General features: G+C 45.4%; 1 protein-coding gene across 2 annotated transcripts; it reads left to right on the top strand.

The window, feature by feature from the left end:
• Positions 1-1,922: 1,922 nt before the first annotated feature.
• Positions 1,923-19,459, top strand: ANGEL1 (angel homolog 1). 2 transcript variants are annotated; one of them, XM_059723109.1, is made up of 10 exons: positions 1,923-1,995; positions 6,652-7,251; positions 7,748-7,974; positions 8,376-8,445; positions 8,537-8,970; positions 9,717-9,843; positions 11,264-11,374; positions 11,777-11,846; positions 12,347-12,510; positions 13,791-19,459. In XM_059723109.1, exons 2-10 carry the CDS (start codon positions 6,885-6,887, stop codon positions 13,949-13,951), a joined length of 1,731 nt encoding a protein of 576 aa, XP_059579092.1. In that variant the 5' UTR covers positions 1,923-1,995; positions 6,652-6,884; the 3' UTR covers positions 13,952-19,459. The 2 variants fall into 2 exon arrangements, with proteins under 2 accessions (XP_059579092.1, XP_059579091.1); XM_059723108.1 differs by lacking the exon at positions 1,923-1,995 and adding an exon at positions 2,073-2,177.
• Positions 19,460-19,763: the final 304 nt, after the last annotated feature.

Below are 19,763 nucleotides of genomic sequence, written 5' to 3'. Positions count from 1 at the left end.
GTCTGTTTCCAAAAAGCACAACTCAAGTCTGCTAACTCTCCAATAGCAATGATATCATCTCTAAGATTTGTAATTGTGATTTCTACTGTTTCTGGGTAATATAAATCACTATCCCCAGTCACACAGGCTGCCTGATAGTTATGTTTTGCCAGGTCCTCTTAAGTTTGGGCCTCTCTTTCATTTCATCTCAACCATTCTATGACCTCATGTAGACATTGTGACTCAATACAGACAAAACGGAAAGAACTGTATGTACCCTGTAGTCATATCACTTCTGTCTTGGATTACATCAGCTCTCACCAACTGAGCAGGGAAGGACAGCTCAGTGTTTGGGTGGGAGACCCAAACCTTACCCCCCTCCCAGCCCAGCGTGTCAGAAAATGGTGCTGGTGTTCTGGTAAGGGGTGCTTCTCCCTTCTTACCCAGTAATGAATCACTACCCCAACCTGGCTCAATTTTAGATGAGAAAATCAGTCCTGACCATTTGTAATCTTTGAAGAGTACTTGTTGCAAGAGTATTAGCCCTCTGTCCTAAGCAAATTCAAATTTGAGTATTTGCTCCTTTCCTGTTGTAATAAGTGTAAACACCTAATAAAGCCCAAATCATCTGTTTATCCAACTATAATTGTTGGCACCAAAATTGAGACTCCAAAAGAGTTAGTTCCACGTTTTATTATGGTTGATATGATTTAGTTGGAATGTTATATAATCTTACCCAGGTGATAAAAATAGTTTTCTTAACAGAGGACAAAGGTGAACCTATCCTCAGTACAGTAAGGCAGATTTTCAGACAGTGTTTTCACTTGAGAAAGTTGCCTAATAAAGATGATCTCTTTCAGAGGTTTTATGATGTAGATAACACAAAGACTACCAAGCACAATATGGATATGAAGAAAGCTACTGCACCAAATAATGGGTATCTTAGATGATGGTTTTATTTCACATGGATTTACATCAATCCATCAATCATTCTAATTGCTAGAGGTCATAATAGGTGGGGAAAAAAAAGGATTTTGTAGAAAAATAAAATGTGGCATAAACTAATGGGAGCTTTGCCCTTGAAATGTGAAACTATTGTGTTTTGATTGTTGCCAAACTTTGAAAATATTTTTCCTTGTAAAGACAGTGCATTAGACAGCTTAGACATCTGTTGGCTTGTAGTTCCAGCTCACATTCCTCTCAAGTTACAGTGCAAGTGTCCAGATGTTGGTTGATTGTCTCTCTCTCCACACAAAGGTTTATTTTCTTTTACAAATGCCCCAGCCACTAGCATTTGCTGTTGCATTTTCTCACTCTGGGCTCCTGGTATTTACACTTTCTGTTTCTTCCAGACAGAGAACAGAAGGTCACTAGACCCTTTGTGTGTGCACGTACAACTTGGGAGACATTAACGCAGTTCCCTTTTCTGCCTCAGGTTTCACATATGGCTTTAGATGAATCACTTATAGCTATTTTTTAATTGTTCCTTAGACACCTGAAGTCTGGCATTGCAGTGCCTGGGTATTGAAGCCCTTGGGCGATGCACTTTAACTGAGTCAGGCACCTGGGATCTGGAGTCAGTGAAGCAACATGGAACGTCCCTAAGAGAGGTTCAGGTTTGGCACATCGGTGCTCTGCACAGGGGCTGGCAACCTAAGGCCCCTGGAGCCACTTGGATCTGGCCTGCAGACGTGGGCAAAGGACGTGCAGGGTCAGTGTGAAGCAGTTCATCTGCCAGCAACAGGGACCTGACAGAGCAGGGGCAGGTCAGACACGGCCATCCGCAGGCCGAGCAGCTGTTTCCAAGGCCCCATCTACATGTTACACTTCAGATACGATGAACCAGTTAAGGACCCAGCCACCACGTGCTTCATGCCCGGCAGCGGGGCTCGCAGAGCCCCCGGGGCCCGGGCCAGCCGCACCGCGAGGGGGGGGCGGGGCAGGCCGGGCCAGCCCCTCCCCCCGCCCTCAAGGCCCAGGCGGCCGGCCCGGCCCGGCCCCGGCGACGGGCGCAAGGTGAGTCCGCAGGGCCGGCGGCGGCAGTGGCGCTAGGGGCTGCCCGCGGCTCCCATTAAAGTCGTCGTTGGGGCGGGGCCGGGCTCACGTGGGCGGGGCGAGGCCAGGCCGGGGCGGGATGATCGGGACGCTGCTGTGCTACCTGCTGCTGCCCGCCGCCAGGCTCCTGCGCGCTCTGCGAGGTAACCCCCGCCCCAGCCCCTCAGCGCGGGCCCCGCCGCAGGCCGCGGCCTTCCTCCTGGCCGGGCCCCGCCGCCGCCCTCGCGGCCTGGGGAGTCCCGCCGGTCCCTGCGGGCCGGGGCAGGGCCTGCGGCTCAAGCGCGGCGCGCCCGGCCCCGAGAGCGGCTGCGGCCTTCGTCTGGCCGCGCAGGCTCCCGCCCCCGGGCCCGGGGGAAATGCCGCTTCCGTGTCCCTCCTTTCCTGACTGGAAGGCACCAGAACGCCGGGCCTCAGCTTCTTTCGTAGCAGGACCCATTTGTAACCATGGAGGGCCAGTCCCAGCCCAGTGCTCCTCCCTCACTCCCGCTGCCCCCGCCCCAGGATCCAGCTCCTCCGTTTTTCTCCTTTAAAGGAGAACCCATTTTTAAAGTTTGTTCATGACCCTTTCATACTTTGTTGAGACCCGCTTTTGGGTCACAACCCATGGGTTGAGAAACGCTGCACTAGAGCAGCTTTTACGGTGCAGAGACCTTGGGGCAGGGTGGGTTGGACACACGGGTTCCTGCTGGAAGCCTCTGTGACTCCTCATGCTGGGCGCCAAATCGTGCCAGCGTTGTGTGGCACGCCACAGCCCCCCTGAAAGGCTATCGGGGTGCCCCAGGGTGCAACAACACCCTGGTGGAGACTCCCGGCCCTAGTGCGTAGCTCTGTCTTTCATGTCATCCTCGGGACAGGGGGAGTCCCCAGCACGCCAGCAGCCAGCCCTGTCTGGTGGAGACTTCTGTTACCTGCACCCCACTTAGCACAGTTGCAGCCATATGCCTTTGGGTTATGGTGGTGGTTTCCTGGCTTTAGCAGCTGATGGCTCTTTGGGGAACCTATAGAGCCAATGGAGCACCTTTGTAATAACTTGTGGGGTCATGCTTTACTCGTGAAAAGAACTTGGCCATCTGTTGAGGAAGTTATTATACCTTCAGCCCCTTGTTTTTACCTCTTAAACTACGACTGCCTTGGGCTTGCCTTGGTTGCATATTACATCAATGCTCCCAGTGCAGCCCTGAGCTAGGACTTGGAAATTTTAGCATGAGAGAACCTCTGTTTCGGTCATCCTGTTCATCCCAAAGGATCCCCCAGTGGGTCATGGACAGACTCTTGTATGAAGTCTACTCTTCATTCTCCTGGGTGCTGCCATGACTTCACTGCTGTGGTGCTACACTGGTGGGCAGTTATGCTGGTGTCTGGCACTGTCCTCCACGCCTGGTTTGAGAGAGTAGGAAAATATTTACAGGCCACAGCCTCCCTTAGTCTTCTTTTTGGCTGTTTTTGGTGCTGATTGGCTCTGGTCAGAGCAATATGTGTCCCATTGTGACCAGGGAAGCAGGATATGGAAGATATTAATGAATGTGACAGATGCTTATTTGAGAAGGTACAACTTAGAGGAAAATTCTCATATTGCTCCAATACTGCTTGGTACAAATATGTTGTTTTTTGGAAGAGATGGATGCCTCCTTTTAGCTTTCTCTAGTAATAGATTTCTAACCAGATTCCTAAATTGGAACTGCAGAATGAACCAGAGAGAAATGGACTTTTCCTGATCCCCCGCAGCATGAATTCACTTATGTTTACCACTATGCCCTACTTAGTAACATATCTCTTGCCCCAGCAGATGTTGTATTTTCTGAAGCTAGTAGGAACATTACTGTGGGGTTGCTGTCCTATTTTGTTGTTGTGTGACAGCCTCCCACAAAGCAACAAATATGCCCAATCAATGTAACTAAAAATAAATAACCCCAAAATTCAAACTTGCAGAAAATGAGAAATGACCATCACACCTACAGCTGTTAAACCAGCCTGACTTGACTACTACTATGACCTTTCTGAAATAGAGTTTAACTCTTGAATACTATAAGAATCATAATTTAGCTCTTACAGTTCCTAGGAGTTATAATTATGTGCCTAAATACTTGGGAGATCAGCATGTCAGAAATGCCTGATGCATAGGCTTGGCTGCAAAACTAGTACAAGAATACATCACTTTGTATTAGTGCTACACTTCTAATACAGGCAAATTACTTTGACTCAGGCTGCAGTGATACTGCTGACCCATACATGCTTTTGTCCTGGGTGATTCTCCATTAAAGGATGAGTGAGAAACAGGAAATGAAAAGAATTTTTAAGTGGCAGCACTGTCCACTAAAGGGCATATGTGCCTCTGCAGGTTTCCTAACAGGAGTAGGAATAGATTAATTCTCATGAACTGTATAAGGGAGAGGACTACTCTCCTGTGTTCCCTACTGACATTATTCTGTCCATAAATGTTGAGTTGGATGCCATTTTATAGATGTTCATGGATATTGGACACATACCAGGTGATGATTTATCATGGTCTTCCCCATTCTTGTACTGGGATTCTTTTATCCTGGTAATTTCCCCACTGGAGCTTTCTCATCTCCAAATGTTTTGTGATTCCTGTGTTGGGAGTGGCCTCTCCATCATCCTTTCTTATGTGCATTTGAACAGGCTATCAATAGAGGAATGATTCTTCCTCTATAGTTGATCTTCACAGTAATGTAAATGGCTGCCAGAATGGCTCTTGTGCTTTCCCAGAAATACACCTACTCCAAAAATTCTAAGTAATGGTTAGTTGTCAGAACTTTCCAATTTCTGCACCCCACATGGCTAACTGTGTGCCAGTGTTCATAAAATCCCTTTTGCAATATTTAGACAAAAGATAACGATAAATAAGCTCAGTTGACAGCCTTCTGGCACTGTATGAAAAATATGAAACCAATCTAAAACTTAACTGTCATTTAAACTAGTGACTGCCTCATTGAAGCTAGCTGCACTGTGCCAGCAAAACTACGCAGAATATAGTCCAGTGTATCCAAGAGGCAGCTTTAGCTAGTTAGGACTGCAGGTCTTTTTAACATTTATATTTATGTGTCTACAATTCAATTCTTCTAATGTATTCATATGATTTGAATACACTGAATTTTAACTGATTTTACTCAGGGTAGATTGGTTTAAATCAAGTCTATTTAAATCAAAACACAGTGCACACTTACAACTAACTAATTTATTAAACACTAGTGTTAACTGTTGTAGTATTAGAAGCATTAACTGTGGTTAGTGAATTAAACCAATTATTTCAGGTCCCCTGGAGAAAAAATTCTAAAATGCCTAGGTGAAAGTCATTTGAGCTTAAGTTCCTACTTGCTTAAGTCTCTTTAAAATGAGACCATCTTTTTTGCCTGGGCTGTTTTGAAAGTTTTTCTCTCTTTCAGGTTTTTAGAACTCAAAAATCTCATCCTCCCCACCCCTTTATTCATGGACTAGAAGCCAAAAACCAATCTCTCCTGCTTTGTCAACTCCCAGTCAATTTCTCAGTTTTGATTGAACCAGTCCAAATTAAGAACATACTCTTTCTGCACCTAAAGAAGAGGCTACTGCTGGTAAAAGCTGGCTTAACACTTCCAGGGTTTTGCTGGTGACTTCCACCAGCTCAGTGGTATGACTTTCCTTAAAACATCCTCAGCAAACATGTACTGCTTGAATAGTTCATCTCTAGCCCTGAAATTTATTATGGTTGCCACGGCTGATGAGTGATTAGTAGATGCCTATATCATAGCAGTATTTTCTGTTTGGCAGTTAAGCATCTACCCTGGTACTTTGTGTTAAGAATATTGGCAAGAAAATGAGGTGCATCAAATGAGCACTGCACCCCATACATTATAGTTTTCAGGTTTGCTTCATTATCTTCTAAGTTTCTTCCCATCTTTGTTACATTTGCAGCATTGTGTGTGAAAAGGCCATGCACATAACACTTGAATTTTTGCTCAGTTTGTTATAGCTTTTACTGCTGCTACTTTTAAGTATTCTGCAGTGTGGGCATTTCCTGTTGTATCAGTTGTTTCTGTGAGATCCAGTCTTCTATTGTCACACAGGCATGTATGACTGAATCGTTGCGTACATTGCTTTATCCATCAAGATTCAAATGAACACTTTCCCCCTCTATATTTTTGCACACTGTTCAATTTCCTTCTTTGCTGATCCTTTGCATCCAGTACTATAGACCTGGATCCTTTGCAGGGTCAGGCCACTAATACATGAAATACTGTGCCATATTTTTAAAGCTTGACCTCAAAAGTTAAATGTTTCCCCCCTCATTCTTATAGAGAAGAAAATCAATCTTTAACTCCAGAGTTTTTAGTAGAGGCTCATTGACTCAACATATCTTATTTAAATTATTTTAATAGATTACCTTAAATTTATACCTTAGCTTATGCTGTATTAAATTCACATTTTGTTTTAAGATGGCTTATTTTAAAAACGGAAAACTTAAATATTTAAGTTAAAAAATAAAAAAATCAATTTCAATTTTAAAAAAATCAATTAAATAAAAAAAATCATTTTAATCTGATTTCAGTACCTTAAATAAGCCAGTAAGTGAAAAGAACCATGGCTTTTAACCCTTGCTTTGTATTGGCTTTTTGGCAGATGCCTTCTTTACATGTCGAAAAAATGTGCTTCTGGCGAAGAGCCCGTCCACCAAGGTAGAAGGCACTTCTGCTGTGGCTGGTGGGAGGTTGGTCCCAGAAGAGCAGGAAGCCTTGCTTCAGCAGTGGCTGGAGGAAGGATCTGGTGTGCTACACACCAGTGAGAGCACTTCATCAGTGGGGAAGGTATCAGCCACACTGACTAGTGACTGGCTTGAAGGCCCAGAACTATTGATGACCAGCCTTAGTGACTTGAATGCAGCTCCAGAGGTAACGTGGTGCACTGATGAGCATGCTGATGAGCTCCATACCTTCGTGTCTTCAGGACCACAGCAAGATGCAGAAGTTGAACTGGCAAAATTAGCAACAGAGGAAACCGTAGCTATAATGGGAAATGCAGAATGGGCAGCTATAAAACCACAGACAGATCATCAGATTTCTGGCTGTACCTCTCCAGCCACAGAGAGGCCAATTGAAGACCCAGCTGTGCTGGGATGGAGTTTAGCACTTGACACAGACATTATGCCAGTGGAAACCCCAGCCTGGTCCTTTCAGGATATGGTGCAGCTTCAGCCTCTTCCAGTTGAGATACCTTACCATGGTGAGTATTAATGCAGTGTTGTTTCTGATTCTGAACCTACTGTGCTAAAGTAGAGCTTGCTAGAGCACCAAAAGTTGTTGCTTTTCCTATATGTGGAGGCTGAAATGTGGGGAAGCTGGTTATGTCTGTTCTGGCTGCCAGAAAGGTATAGGTTGTATCTTTCCATGTTAAGTTGATGGCATCTACTAATTTATTTAACAACAGTAATTTTTCCAAAGAGTAAAGTTAGTAATGTCATTGAACTGAGTCATGTTGCACGACACAGTTTCATTTAGAGATGGTCTTTAGGGGTGGTTGACTTTCCAGAAAATTGTCAATACTCATCCAGATTAATCCAAGAAAGTCATTCATGGGCACATTCAATGTTCAAAAAGTGCAGGTTCAGGGAATGGGAAAACAGCCAGTCCCTGTCTCATTACTGGCATCATAGAAAATGGGTCAGATCCATGGTGGGTATCCCTCTATCTCCTGCCTTCCTGTCTCTTGATACCTGTAGAGATTTTATGGAGAGACTGGGAGGATCTTTCTGTACAGTCCAGTGCACCAGAACCATGCTTGGAGAATGCTCCTCTCTTTGAATTTCGAGTCATGTCTTATAACATTCTGGCCCAGGACCTGGTAGAACAGGGCCCTGATCTGTACCTGCACTGCCAGCCTGACATCCTGAACTGGAACTATCGTCTCCCAAACATCTTGCAGGAGATACAGCACTGGGATCCTGATGTGAGTACTGCCTGGGCCCCTCCATGTTGTGTGTCTTCAGAACTTGAATTCCTTATTCTATCTAACTTTATGGTCCTTAAAATGAATGGGCATCTAAGGAGGAGGCTGGCTGCCATGGGCACAAGGCTTGAGCCTCTGGAATGGTTGGAGCCCTTGGGTGTGTGCTCATAGGAGCTTGTATCCTGACTTGGATATGTGCCATAGGCTCCAACCATGTTTGTATTGGAAGGCCTCTACTTCTGCCAATAGAAGTGGGGGCAGGAGAGTGTGGTACATCCTTTGCTGAGTAGGCAGAACCTGTACATGAGGTCTAGGAATAGACCTCATTCCTCCCCCAGGTCCCCTGAGAAAGTAATTGCCAAGTACTGGTGGAGTGAACAAGGTCTCTGCCTTCTTTCTAGGTTCTGTGTCTCCAGGAGGTACAAGAGAATCATTACTGGGAGCAGCTGGAGCCAACATTGAGGATGATGGGTATGTCCCACCCTTCTCTAGGTGTCTGGAGCTCCAGCTTTGAGGCTGGAGCTCCAGATGGAGCTCCTGATGGATGGTGGTTTCTTTTCAGGCTTTGTGAGCTTCTACAAACGGAGGACAGGGAAAAAGACAGATGGCTGTGCAGTGTGCTACAAGCATGCCAGGTTCCAGTTGGTCAGTGTCAGCCCTGTTGAATATTTCCGGCCTGGTCTGGACATCCTCAATCGGGACAACGTGGGTCTGGTGCTGCTGCTGCAGCCCTTACTCACAGAAGGCATGGAACAGAAAATACCCAGTCCCTTGTGTGTGGCCAACACTCACGTGCTGTATAATCCCCGCCGGGGAGATATCAAACTTGCACAGATGGCCCTGCTCCTCGCAGAGATTGACAAGGTTGTGAAGACTGTTGAAGGCAGATACTGCCCTATCATCCTGTGTGGAGACTTGAATTCTGTACCTGATTCTCCATTATACAAGTTCATCCGGAATGGTCACCTCGCTTACCATGGGATACCAGCCTGGAAGGTGGGTGCACTGAGCATGGCTTGGGACAGTTCAGTGTTGTAGGGGGCGGAGGGCCTGTACAGCTACCTTGATCGCTTTTAGAAGGCTACTTCCAGTTAAAATGAATCAGCACCATTCAGCCTCAGACTCTTAGGCAGTGTCTCTCTTCTCATATTCCTAACACAGTTGGAGATTTCTGAAGCAGGAATATATATATAATCTCTTCTTTCTCACCACCAATTTTGCTTGTTTAACTGGGTTTCTTTTTTGGTTCAGACAATGAAACTACATCAATCAGTTTTAGCTCATAAGCCTCCTTCATTAAACCATGGCTGTTGGTTTTGGTGACTTTTTGGTGTATGGGGAAGTGCAAATTCCTGGAAAAGTTTGTCTTTATGTATAGACTTCAGACTGATGTATACAGGACACAGCCATACTTCACCTATTCAAGTGCTGTTTGTATCTCTGTGCCTAGATTCACAAATATTTGCAAGCTCTTGCACAAAAGCATTAGCTTTCAAAATAGTACATGCAGGATACCTCCCTGCAGATGATTATTTTTCTTTTCTTGCTAGTCCCATGTTTCCTAACCTGCAGTTGCCCTGGGGATCTATATTCTGCTTATTTTGCTCATGTGGCTATACTGATTTGGCTTCATATAGGCCTTCTGTGCATTTCATTTTATGAAATATGTATGTTTATCTTGGGAGGCTTCTGCTTTGTTCTTGGTTTTCTATTTTTACCTCTGTGGTGGTGCCTCTCTGCAGGTGTCTGGACAGGAAGACTTCTCCCAGCAGCCGCACCCACGGAAACTACTAACACCGCTCTGGCCCAGCTCTCTGGGTATAACAGAAAGCTGCCAGTATGTCACTCTTTGCCAGCCAAAGAAATCAGGTGAGTTGTAGTGTGACTATGGTTTCACTAAGGGAGCATGTTGCCCCTCTTTTCAACTTTTCAGTAGTTTTCCCCTCTTGGAGGATGTTGGCAGAGCTTCTGGGCAGGGTGTGGGATTTGCTGCACTGAGCAGTGTTCTGGGCAAGGATTCTTTCCTCCTCCTTTGCTCCACCAGCCTGAACTACATCTCTTGTAAACCTCACTGTTCATCCCAACCTGGGCTTCTGCCATGTACCTGCACTTGCAGGAAGCTGAATCAAGAGCATATACGCTCTTAGTGTCACACAAGTGCTTTCCACTGTATGTTCTAGATGCACCAAAAGATTCTTGTCTTTCTTCTCGGATTCTCAAGTGCTCTGTCACTGCTCTGCAGAGATGCTTCAACCAAAACAGCCAATGTCAAATGGTTCTTGATGAAGGGCCAGTGGAAATAGAGTTCTGTGGTGATCAGGCTGAACCCTTGTTTCTTTAAGGCAGGTATCTCCTCAGAGTGTGTGCAGAAGTATTTTTGAAACATTTCCCAATATAAGAAGATCGAAAGCATTTCGGCCGCATGATGTGTACAGCCCCCTTGCAAGCCCCAGTTGGAGTGCTTCAGAATTGCTGTACTTCATGCAACTGCAGCTCCTCAGCAAGGCGGCATTATGTGGGATTCCACTTCCCCTTTTCTGTTCTGGTGAGAGGGAGAAATGAGAGGTAGTGGGGATTGGGACTGGAGAGCTTGGCATTGGTGGCAGCATCATGGTCCCCTTCTCTCTCCTCTCTCCCTCTTAATGGAGCTAAGGGGTAGAAGGGATTGGTGCTGTGGAGTGGGGCACTGGTGGTGACAGGGGTTCTGAGTGCTTTGAGTATCTGGGTCCAAAGAGTAGGATCTTGGTGGTAGAAGGGGAATGTGGAGCACTGTGGGATTCTGGAGAACACAAGGGTCCCCTGGTCTTGTGCACATATAACAAAATAGTACCTTGTTTCAAGAGGTAACATTCTGAAGTTTTTCAGTTGCTCTTGGACCATTTCAAAGAGCATGTGTATTTCCACCATTGGCCCTTTCAAAGATGTTTGAAATGTTTCAGTTATTACTTCCACTCACACCCTCCAACACTGATCTTGGACCCAAATGCTTTATTTGAAAATCAGCTCTTTTTTGCCACTGGAGTACTAAGGAGATGTATGTTCTTGATTTGTGGAATACTGTGATACCACAATGGTGAGTCAGCTATAGGTATGTAAGTCACTGGGACTAGCTTAGAGCCTTAGACTGTCCCTTTTCTTCTTCAAGTCCCTCATCATGGTATTAGAGTGCTAAGGCATTCAGATTCCTTGCTGAAGTTGCCACTAGGGCAAACCAAATAGATGCCTAGCATTCTCTGTAAATCTGCATTTTTTTTAATTCCCTGCGTTTGAGCTGTCTCTGTCTCTGCAGATAGATGCAAGTACAGCCGGGATTTCCTGCTGCAGTTCCGTTTCTGTGATGCTGCCTGTGAAAGACCTTCAGATCTGGTCCTGCTGGAGGGTGTGACAGATGCTAAACCAGGTACCAATGGCAATTCCACTCTTCTGCAGGTGGGAGCTGCCTTTGTGACAAGGACCAGCTGGTAGAGGGTGATTTGACACAATTAGCTTGAAGAGCTGAGACGTGAGGGAGAACATAATGCTCCCTGGTCACAAACAGATTTTGTAAGGGCTTAGCAGCAATTCTCTCCTCTCATGCTGCTTGAGATGTCATCTTTGTCTTTTACTCCTTTTCAACTTTGCCCTGACTCTCCAGTCAGCACTGTTTGTCCTGAGGGTGCCTTGTCCTTGGGCACCATCTGTATGATAAAGAGGAACTGTTGGGGTAGCGGGAAGAGACCTGATGTCTCCTGGGAGATTTCCAACTTAAATTGCTCCTGGTCCAGTGGCACATCCAACCAGAATCTCTTTGCTCCTTTTATAGAACGTCCTGCTTATTGGCCCAAGCACCTTGCCGTGGGGGATGACCCTCATCTAGAGCCATTCTTCCCAAGGTAACATGGACAAGGGAGACTAGGTGGGTCCCTGGAGGCATGTGATACCTCTCTTGGGAGTGACAACTTTCCATGGACCCTCCTGTGATCATGAGTGACTAAAATAATGTAATGGGCAAAATATCTTAACTTGTCCCCACTGTGACCACAAAATAACACCCTGGGGGTGGTAGAGAATTAGCCAGAAAGTTCCATCTAGAGTTACTGGAACCATTTAAGGCTCTTTTTAGCAGTTGGGAACTGCCAGGTCAGCACTGGACTGGTGCTGCAGCTCAGTCAGCTCTGGATTGAGATGCATGGGAAGAGGTGTGGTAATGATGAAGGAGTTTCCCCAGACCCTGCCTGCTAATTGTCTTGATATAATTGGAAGGGACTATGAACATTAAAAAATAATGGAAAAAAATGTAGCAATGTTGTATGAACAGTTGCACCAGAAAGGCAACTTCTTTGATTGTGATTCTATTGCCAAGTTCTGCATCTGGTCTGTTTCGTCTGTGCAGGTCTTCTGGTGTAATCCAGCATGACCTTAACTTGACCTCTGTCTACAGTCACTTCTTGCCTCAGAGAGGTCACCCTGAGATCACAACTATGCCTATGGGCGTTGGAGCCACGGTTGATTATATTTTCTACTCAGCAGAGCCCACTGAGAATAGGAACAAAGGTGGTGAGTGTGGCAACATGGGGCCTCTTAAAAGGAGGGAAGGAACTGCGTGTTACAGCAGAATGGAGTGTTTAATGGTGTCCCTGCCATGCCAGGAGTGGGGCAGTGGGTAAGGCATCAAGCAGCTTCCAGGGATTTGTACCCAGAAGGGACTAAGTGTTACAGGGCACATCTACATGTGCATTAAAGCACTTTAATTGATGCACATTAAACCAGTACCTTCAGGTGCCTATACATGAGCACCGAGTCTGCTGTGACGTGCTGGAATTTCAGTGTGTCGGAGCAGGCTCAATTAATCAAGTCTGCTGGAGTGTAGCAATTACTACGCTCCAGCAGCCTCCTGCGCCTCATCTATCAGCATCCCCATGCTTAAGTCATGGTTGGGGGCACTTGAACTAAAGCTCGCCGCCCCAATCCCTGGAGCACATGTAAAAGTGCCCTCCATTGTGAACTACTAGGAAAATATGCATTAGCCTGTCTTAATGTGCATTAACTAAAGAGCGTGGAAATCCAGCATGTCGGAGCAGACTCAATTTAATGGAGTCTGCTGGAGCATGGAAATTGACACACTCTGGCAGCCTTCCATGTCACATGTATCAGTGTCCCTGTGCTGAAAAAATGGCGTCAGGGGACTTTGAAATAAAACGTGTTTGATAAGCTTTAGTTCAAAGTGCCTCATTGCCATTTTTTAGCATGGGGACAGTGATATATGTGACATGTAGGTGCTTTTAATTAGCCCAGCTCACTAATTAAAGTGCCTGGTGCTGCATCCCAGAGCGCACATAAAAATGCCCATAGTTTTTCAAATGACACAACGTACATTAGCCTATTTTCATGTGCATTAACTAAATAGCGTGGTTTTTAGTGATGCTTTAATGTGCATTAAAATAGGCTAATTTACATTAAAGCACATGTATAGACGCACCCACGTTGTAGGAACATGATCTACCTTGGTGCATGACAAGATTACCGAATTTCATGTTATGGAGAATCTGTAAGTGATCTGTCTGTACTGGTAAAAGCATATAAGAGGACTTCTAGTAGCATGGACTACTACTTCCTGTATTCTAGCTTTTTGCACTGGGTCAGTTGATCTAGCTGTTGTACATATAGTTTGTACCCTGGACCACACTTCTGGCTTAGAAGCAGCACGATCCATTCCTAGAAAGAGGCTTATCATATCACCTTCCATTGATGCTCTATCCATGCTGCCTCAGGCAGGAGTTGAGTTGATGGGTCTATCCAGCCTTTTAGCTGATGTGTCCTTTCCATTCCCTCACCAGGTCACAGGCTGTATCGAGATGGAGCCCTGAAGCTGCTTGGCCGCCTCTCCCTTCTCTCTGAAGATGTCCTGTGGCTAGCAAATGGTTTACCCAATCCTTTCTGCTCATCCGATCACCTCTGTTTGTTGGCTAGCTTTGGCTTGGAGATCTCCAGCCTCTGAAAGGGAAATTCTGTGGTCCCCTCTCCCCTGAGAAGAGTTGATCTGAATGCAGAAATCATGCATCTGGAGCCCCACTCTGCACATGGGGAAATTCTCTCCTGCTCCCCCCAAATTCCCGTTTTTGAGGTTCTCCTCTTCTTTTCTGTAATGGGAGTTTGGTGGGCAGGGCAGATTACATTTATTGCTAATCCACAGGGCTCCAGTGGTCTAAGCACCATTGCTGACTGATGTCCAGTTGTACTCTGGCTGCACCCTTTCTTAAGTGGACCCTGACATTTAACTCCCCTTTTGTCCTGCTTTGGCAAATGTTTTAGTGCTGCAGGAGCCAAGACTCCCTCTTGTTTACTTTTCTCCAACTCCTTGGAGCTAGGCCAGAAGAGATGCAGATCTGACAGAATGTGGGGGGTTTTTAAATTGACTGTTTGCTGCCAAGCAGCATGGGGTGCTTGCATCCATTTTCGTTCATGCCGAAGTGACGGTTCTTTTAATTTCTCAGCAAGAAGATATGAAATGCAGCCCCTTTAAGCTAAGCCCAGGAGTTTAGGTTTCACAGGCAGGAACAGGCTTGGTTACTGCTCAGTAACGGAACTGAAATGACCTTCACCCAGTGATGCCTAAGGATATTCTGTATTGGGCGTACTCTGTTCTAAACCCAGCACACATGCCACAGGGTGAGTTCCTTGAACTCCTTTTCTGTAGGGGATGTCTACACCTATGACCCACTGCACCAATGACATCTGAAACTAGAATTGGTATTATATGGAGGCCACTGTTTTGCTCTGATGAGCTGTCAAACCACCATAGCAGGGGTCTAAAATCCTTGGGAAGGCTTCCAGTACTTCTTTCCTGACTCTCAGAACAGTTTCTGTTCTCTTTCATGCCTGCAAGCTTTAGAGATGGATTTGTCAAGATCCTTTTTCAGAGGAGAAAGTGGTGCTCTCTGGCTAGATAAGAAAGGAGAGTACTTAGAGGCTGTAGCCCTGTGCATTCACAGAACAGTGCTAAAGACAGCTGTAGAGCCCGGTAAGCAGAACCATTTGGCTGGAAATGCTGCATCTACCTCCTCCTCCTGTTCCTGTCAGTTTGTACTTCCTGTAGTCCTCCCCAAACCCCAGCTGTTCCCTTTGGCCTACCTCCTGGCCCAGACAATGTCATACAACATCATTGCCTTTTTCTGGAACTTGCCCTTCCCTAGGTAGGTGAGCTGATAAAGCTACTCCTCTAACATTGATGTGGAGGCCTGTGTTTTTTGGAGCCAAAGTTTCAATAGTTGGATCCATTGTAGCTAGCATGTTTGTTGATATAATTACTAATCATTAATAGCTTGTTACTTCTGTTAGGTGTTGGAACTGCCTTCTTACCCACTCTCCCCCTCCCAGTGGGGCAGATGTCCCAACCTGGCTCGACTTCTGGGGCTCAGCTTTTTTATTAGTGTGGTGTGAGAAATATTGGTCTCAAAGAGTTCCCTCCTCTTAAAAAAATATTTTGCAGTTGAAAAGGCTGATCTCACCTCAGCCAACTTTCTAGAGTAGGTTGTGGGAAGCTTGAAATAACTAAACTTTTGTCTAGAATATTTGAAAAGTACGTTTGGGAGGGTTCATTGTTTTAAATGTTACTTTCTTACTCTTGTTTGAAAAATAAAATTTTAGAATGTCAGAACGTTGCATAGTCAGTGCAGCTGCTGGGGCTCCTGAGGGCACAGCCCCCTCCTTCTGGGGGCCCAATTACACCCTGAGGTTCTGTTAGCCAGAGGTGTGGAAGAGGGTCAGGTTTTGTGCTATGAGCTGTGTGAGGGTGGTGGCAATGAAGAGGGAGAGAGTGCTTGGCTGACAAGTTATCAGCTTGGGCCTGTTCGTATCAAACCGTGCATCAAGAGTCTTGGCCTTTGATGTTGTTTTCTCCTGCACAGCCCCAAAATCCTAGCAGTGACCTGTTTGTGAAATGGCTTTCTGTGCAAGCTCAGTCTGGGAACCCCTTCCCTCACCCATCATGCAACCAAGGAAACCCACTGAACTACTGCTAGTTTCTAGAGTCACTGGCCAACTTCCAGACTGTATCAGCAGCCTCTGGTTCCCCTTAGTGAACCCTAATCTTTTCCTCATTCTGTGCTAGGGGAGAACTGTGCTTGTATACTGTCTCCAGCTTTCATCACATACTTATGGGGTGATTTCTGCTTGCCAGTGTATGAGTGGCTGCATTTCTATCCCTGCTGTGGGAAGTTGGTGAGTAGGAAACTTGTTCCTCAGAGTGTGTGTGGTCTTTCTGAAAAGTAATTTGGTGACTAGGTTTGCATTTGCCCTCTCTCTTGCTTTCTGTAGTACCTCCTGGCCCAACTAACATGGATATTTTTGGGATGATGATTGGGGATTGAGCAGAGAACTGTTAGCTACTGGAACATGCACAGAATTCTGATGGTTTTATTAATTGCTGCAGTAGTTTTTATTTTTACTTTTGTGACTGGTGTGCTTATTCACAAATCTAAACCCAATCCATGTAACCTGCCTGGGAACACCCATTCCTACACCAGACTGCCTCTAAGGCCTACCTGAATCTAAAAAGTTTAGTTTGTACTAAAATGGTCACAGGCTGGACATGTTCAATAGGATGAAGTTGTGGGAATTAGGTGAAACCCTCCAAAATTCAAAGTGCTCAGAGTCATGTGACAAAGTGCAAAGTATTTGAACTCAACTGGTGTTGGTAGTCACTGCTTAAGTAAAGGTTGCAGAGTATTTACTTCAAAGATGCTGGCTCAGATCCTATTATTGAGATTCAGTTACTTTTGATTTTGAGTCAGCAAAATTCAGGAATCAATTTTTAACCAATAGATTTGACATAAGAATATGACCAACAATTTAAAATGCTCAGACTTTGAAAAAAAGATAAGGTCCCATGGCTATACCTCAAGTCAGAAGGGCAGGTGTGAGATTGCATATGTTGCTTTAATTCATTATGTGTATACAGATCCCTGCAGTCTTTAATTCTATACTATTTCTAAAATATTAGCTGGCATTTTTTTCTATGGAGTGGTAAGTTTCTTTATGTATATGAAACACTCCTAGATCCTGGTGATTTATATGTGAGTAGCTAGATCTAGATGATAAAACATATATATTAGATGCAGAGAGTGAGTAGTATGTTGTAGTACTATAAGAAGAATTCCATGTGATGGTGTAATTAAAGACTGAGATAACAAGTAACTTGCACCAGGAGGCAAAGTTAGGTCCTTATTGCACATTACACTGTGAGCTGTGGAAATGTTGATCAGTGTTAGTACTAGCTCAAGTTTGGTGCAGTTGCACTTCAGGCCTGGAGGAGTGAAATGTAAGATTTCCCCTGCTCTACTATGGGCTGTCCAGTTCCCTTTCTCCCCTGCCACCCCTGGGGTTCCCCCCCCAACTTGCTTGTGGTTGCCTGGCTGGCTGTCCTGGGGAGCAGACAGGGAAGGGTTAAGCAGCCTGTTCAGCCCCTGTGGGCTGCTTCTCTTCTCTGGGCTGAGCAGCAGCAGCAGGTGGCCAGGCAGGTTAATCTTTCCCTGCTTGTTCCCAGGATGAACAGTGTGGGCAGCCACAAGAAAGTGGTGGGCAGTGAGCAGGGAACTGGGGAAGGGGGGGCAGTGGGCCCAATCTAGGCTGGCAGGGGGGCAGGTGGGGTGTTTACACTACAAAAGTGTAGCCTAAAGTGGCTAAAGCTTAGTGTAACATTAGCTGGGCTAACAGGGATCAGAGAGAATCCTGCCCTGGGTAACTTTGAGCCATCTAATGAGTGCTTAAAACTAATTTCAGGTGTTTAATGTGCAGACAACCCAGGTGTTAAGAGCTCCAGGAGCTGCCCAAAATTACCATTTTTAATAAGGTTCTTAAGTTTCCATACGTAGTCTTACCTCTACCACAAATGACTGAAATGCTTAACCAGGCAATAGTGTTTGCAGTACTTCTCTGATGGATTGTGAAGGGACCTGGAAACATCCTTCCAGGAGGGAGTAGAACTGCAGGAATACCTTTGTATTAGGGAAGTGAGAATGGATCAGAGCAGGATCCAAGCACAGTGTGCTGTAGGAAAATAGAGCCTTCTCTTAAGGCACCATGTGACCGCATTATATTATCAACTAATCCAGCTGCAGGAAACTTGTAGGCAAGGAGGCACATTCATGTTTGAGTCTGTTTTTGTTAGGTAAAAGTTTAGATGGATGGCAACTTGTAGAGTACTCTGAACAGAGCCAACTGGGGATAGTAAGGGCTGGACTCTTTTGCCTACTTGGAAATTCTGATCTCTTTGCTTCTTGATAAGTAGTATATTTTCCTCAGCCAGTTTTTGGGAGATAACACAAATAAAAACGGGTAGACAATTGGGAACAATTAACAGAATTCCAGCTTTTGGCCAGGTTCTCCTGTTCCTCACCCCTTTTCTTCTAAGGCATATATGCTGCCAGCTGCTCTCAGAACTATTGACATGGTTATTACATCCAGGGTACTGATGTTTGTTTCTTCAGCAGCTGGATATAGGAAGTTATTAAAGGGTTTGAGTTCACCTGTAGTCTCTGGGTTAATATACTCTGCTTGAGCTGTCAGGGTATTGGGTATAAAATGTGTCAGGTAATTCTGAAGTCTACTTCCTGTGAGTGGGGTTCACATGGCCCCTAAAGTACAGCAGGCAAGACAGAGGGGAGGAAGTCTTGCAACTACTGATTTGTGAGAAGTCAGTGGTGATTTTTGGTGGCTTTTTTGGCCTTGATTTTATTACCCTTGGTTGAGTTGTTTTTCTAGCAGGTAGAGCAGCTTATACAGACTCTTACAGAAAAGGCAAGTATTATGGCCTGATACTGAGTGAAAACCTGGAACTGCAGAAATTAGTAATGGCAGCAGGTGGTCTAAGTATCAGCGGCTGAGGAGTCTTAGAGGGGCTGGAAATTTGCAGTCTAAGTCCAGCTGTACAGCCTTGGGCAAACTGATGCCTTGCTCCCATCTAGTACTCAGTCTGACCTATATTCACATGTTTGCTGTAGTGATATTTAAACACTAACCTTCAGCTGCTCAAAAGATGGCAGGTCCTGGTGGAGGAATGGGCATTGTTCTAGCGTGTAAAGTGGAACAGCAGCTTCATGGAATGTACAACCACCTCCAATATAATTTTGAACATTTTATCATCTACTTCAAATTTAGACCTACTGGGGTGGGAAGCAAGGGCCTGGCTTACACACCTTGCAGATCTAAGGGATAGCTACTTTGGAGACAAGGGGCAGAAACCTGAGCTGACAGGGGGCTTGGTACTTATGAATTGCTGCATGAATTATTCACAGATTACTTCAATTTAGAGGTACTGTTGCATGTTATCTGGGCAGGCAGGAGTACCTACCCTAATCCTACCTCTCTTACTTCTACATCAGCTGTAAGCTTTGCCTATATGATGTCTTTGCTCACATGCTGCTCTTCTACAGCTCTGAGGGATATGCTCCATCTGAAAGACCTCATACTAAATAAAGTTGGATCCTCCCTCATGGGAAGGAATAGAGTTTTGCAGCTTCCTGTTTTCATTAATGCTATTGGATTTAAGAACTGCTGGCTGGCCTCAGGGGGATGTGTTATCTGAGAAGGCTCCTGGACTGTTGTTTAAAAGCTTAAGTTAGGTCAGCATCTGCTGTTCTTGCAAGGACAGAAGGCTGGATCATCAGTTAAATATCAGAGGGTGAGAGGCCTTTGCTCCCAAGCTGCAGTTGCTGTGGGCCCAACACACTACCTTGCTTCAGCTTGATTGTCAATATTATGAAGTCTGTTCCTCTGCTCTGGTGCCAGGAAGCCATGTGTCCTGTACCTGC

Source organism: Alligator mississippiensis, chromosome 2 (assembly GCF_030867095.1).
Source record: "Alligator mississippiensis isolate rAllMis1 chromosome 2, rAllMis1, whole genome shotgun sequence".
NCBI lineage: Eukaryota > Metazoa > Chordata > Crocodylia > Alligatoridae > Alligator > Alligator mississippiensis.
The sequence above is the reverse complement of the archived record's forward strand: the minus strand, read 5'-3'. Positions and strand labels throughout refer to the sequence as shown.

Bases quoted from the DNA above. Each gene is read 5' to 3' on its own strand.
- ANGEL1 (XM_059723108.1), top strand. From the start codon at position 2,114: ATGATCGGGACGCTGCTGTGCTACCTGCTGCTGCCCGCCGCCAGGCTC. The intron at 7,252-7,747 runs GTGAGTATTAAT...TGATACCTGTAG, and splicing joins AGTTGAGATACCTTACCATG to AGATTTTATGGAGAGACTGG. The intron at 8,446-8,536 runs GTATGTCCCACC...GTTTCTTTTCAG, and splicing joins GCCAACATTGAGGATGATGG to GCTTTGTGAGCTTCTACAAA.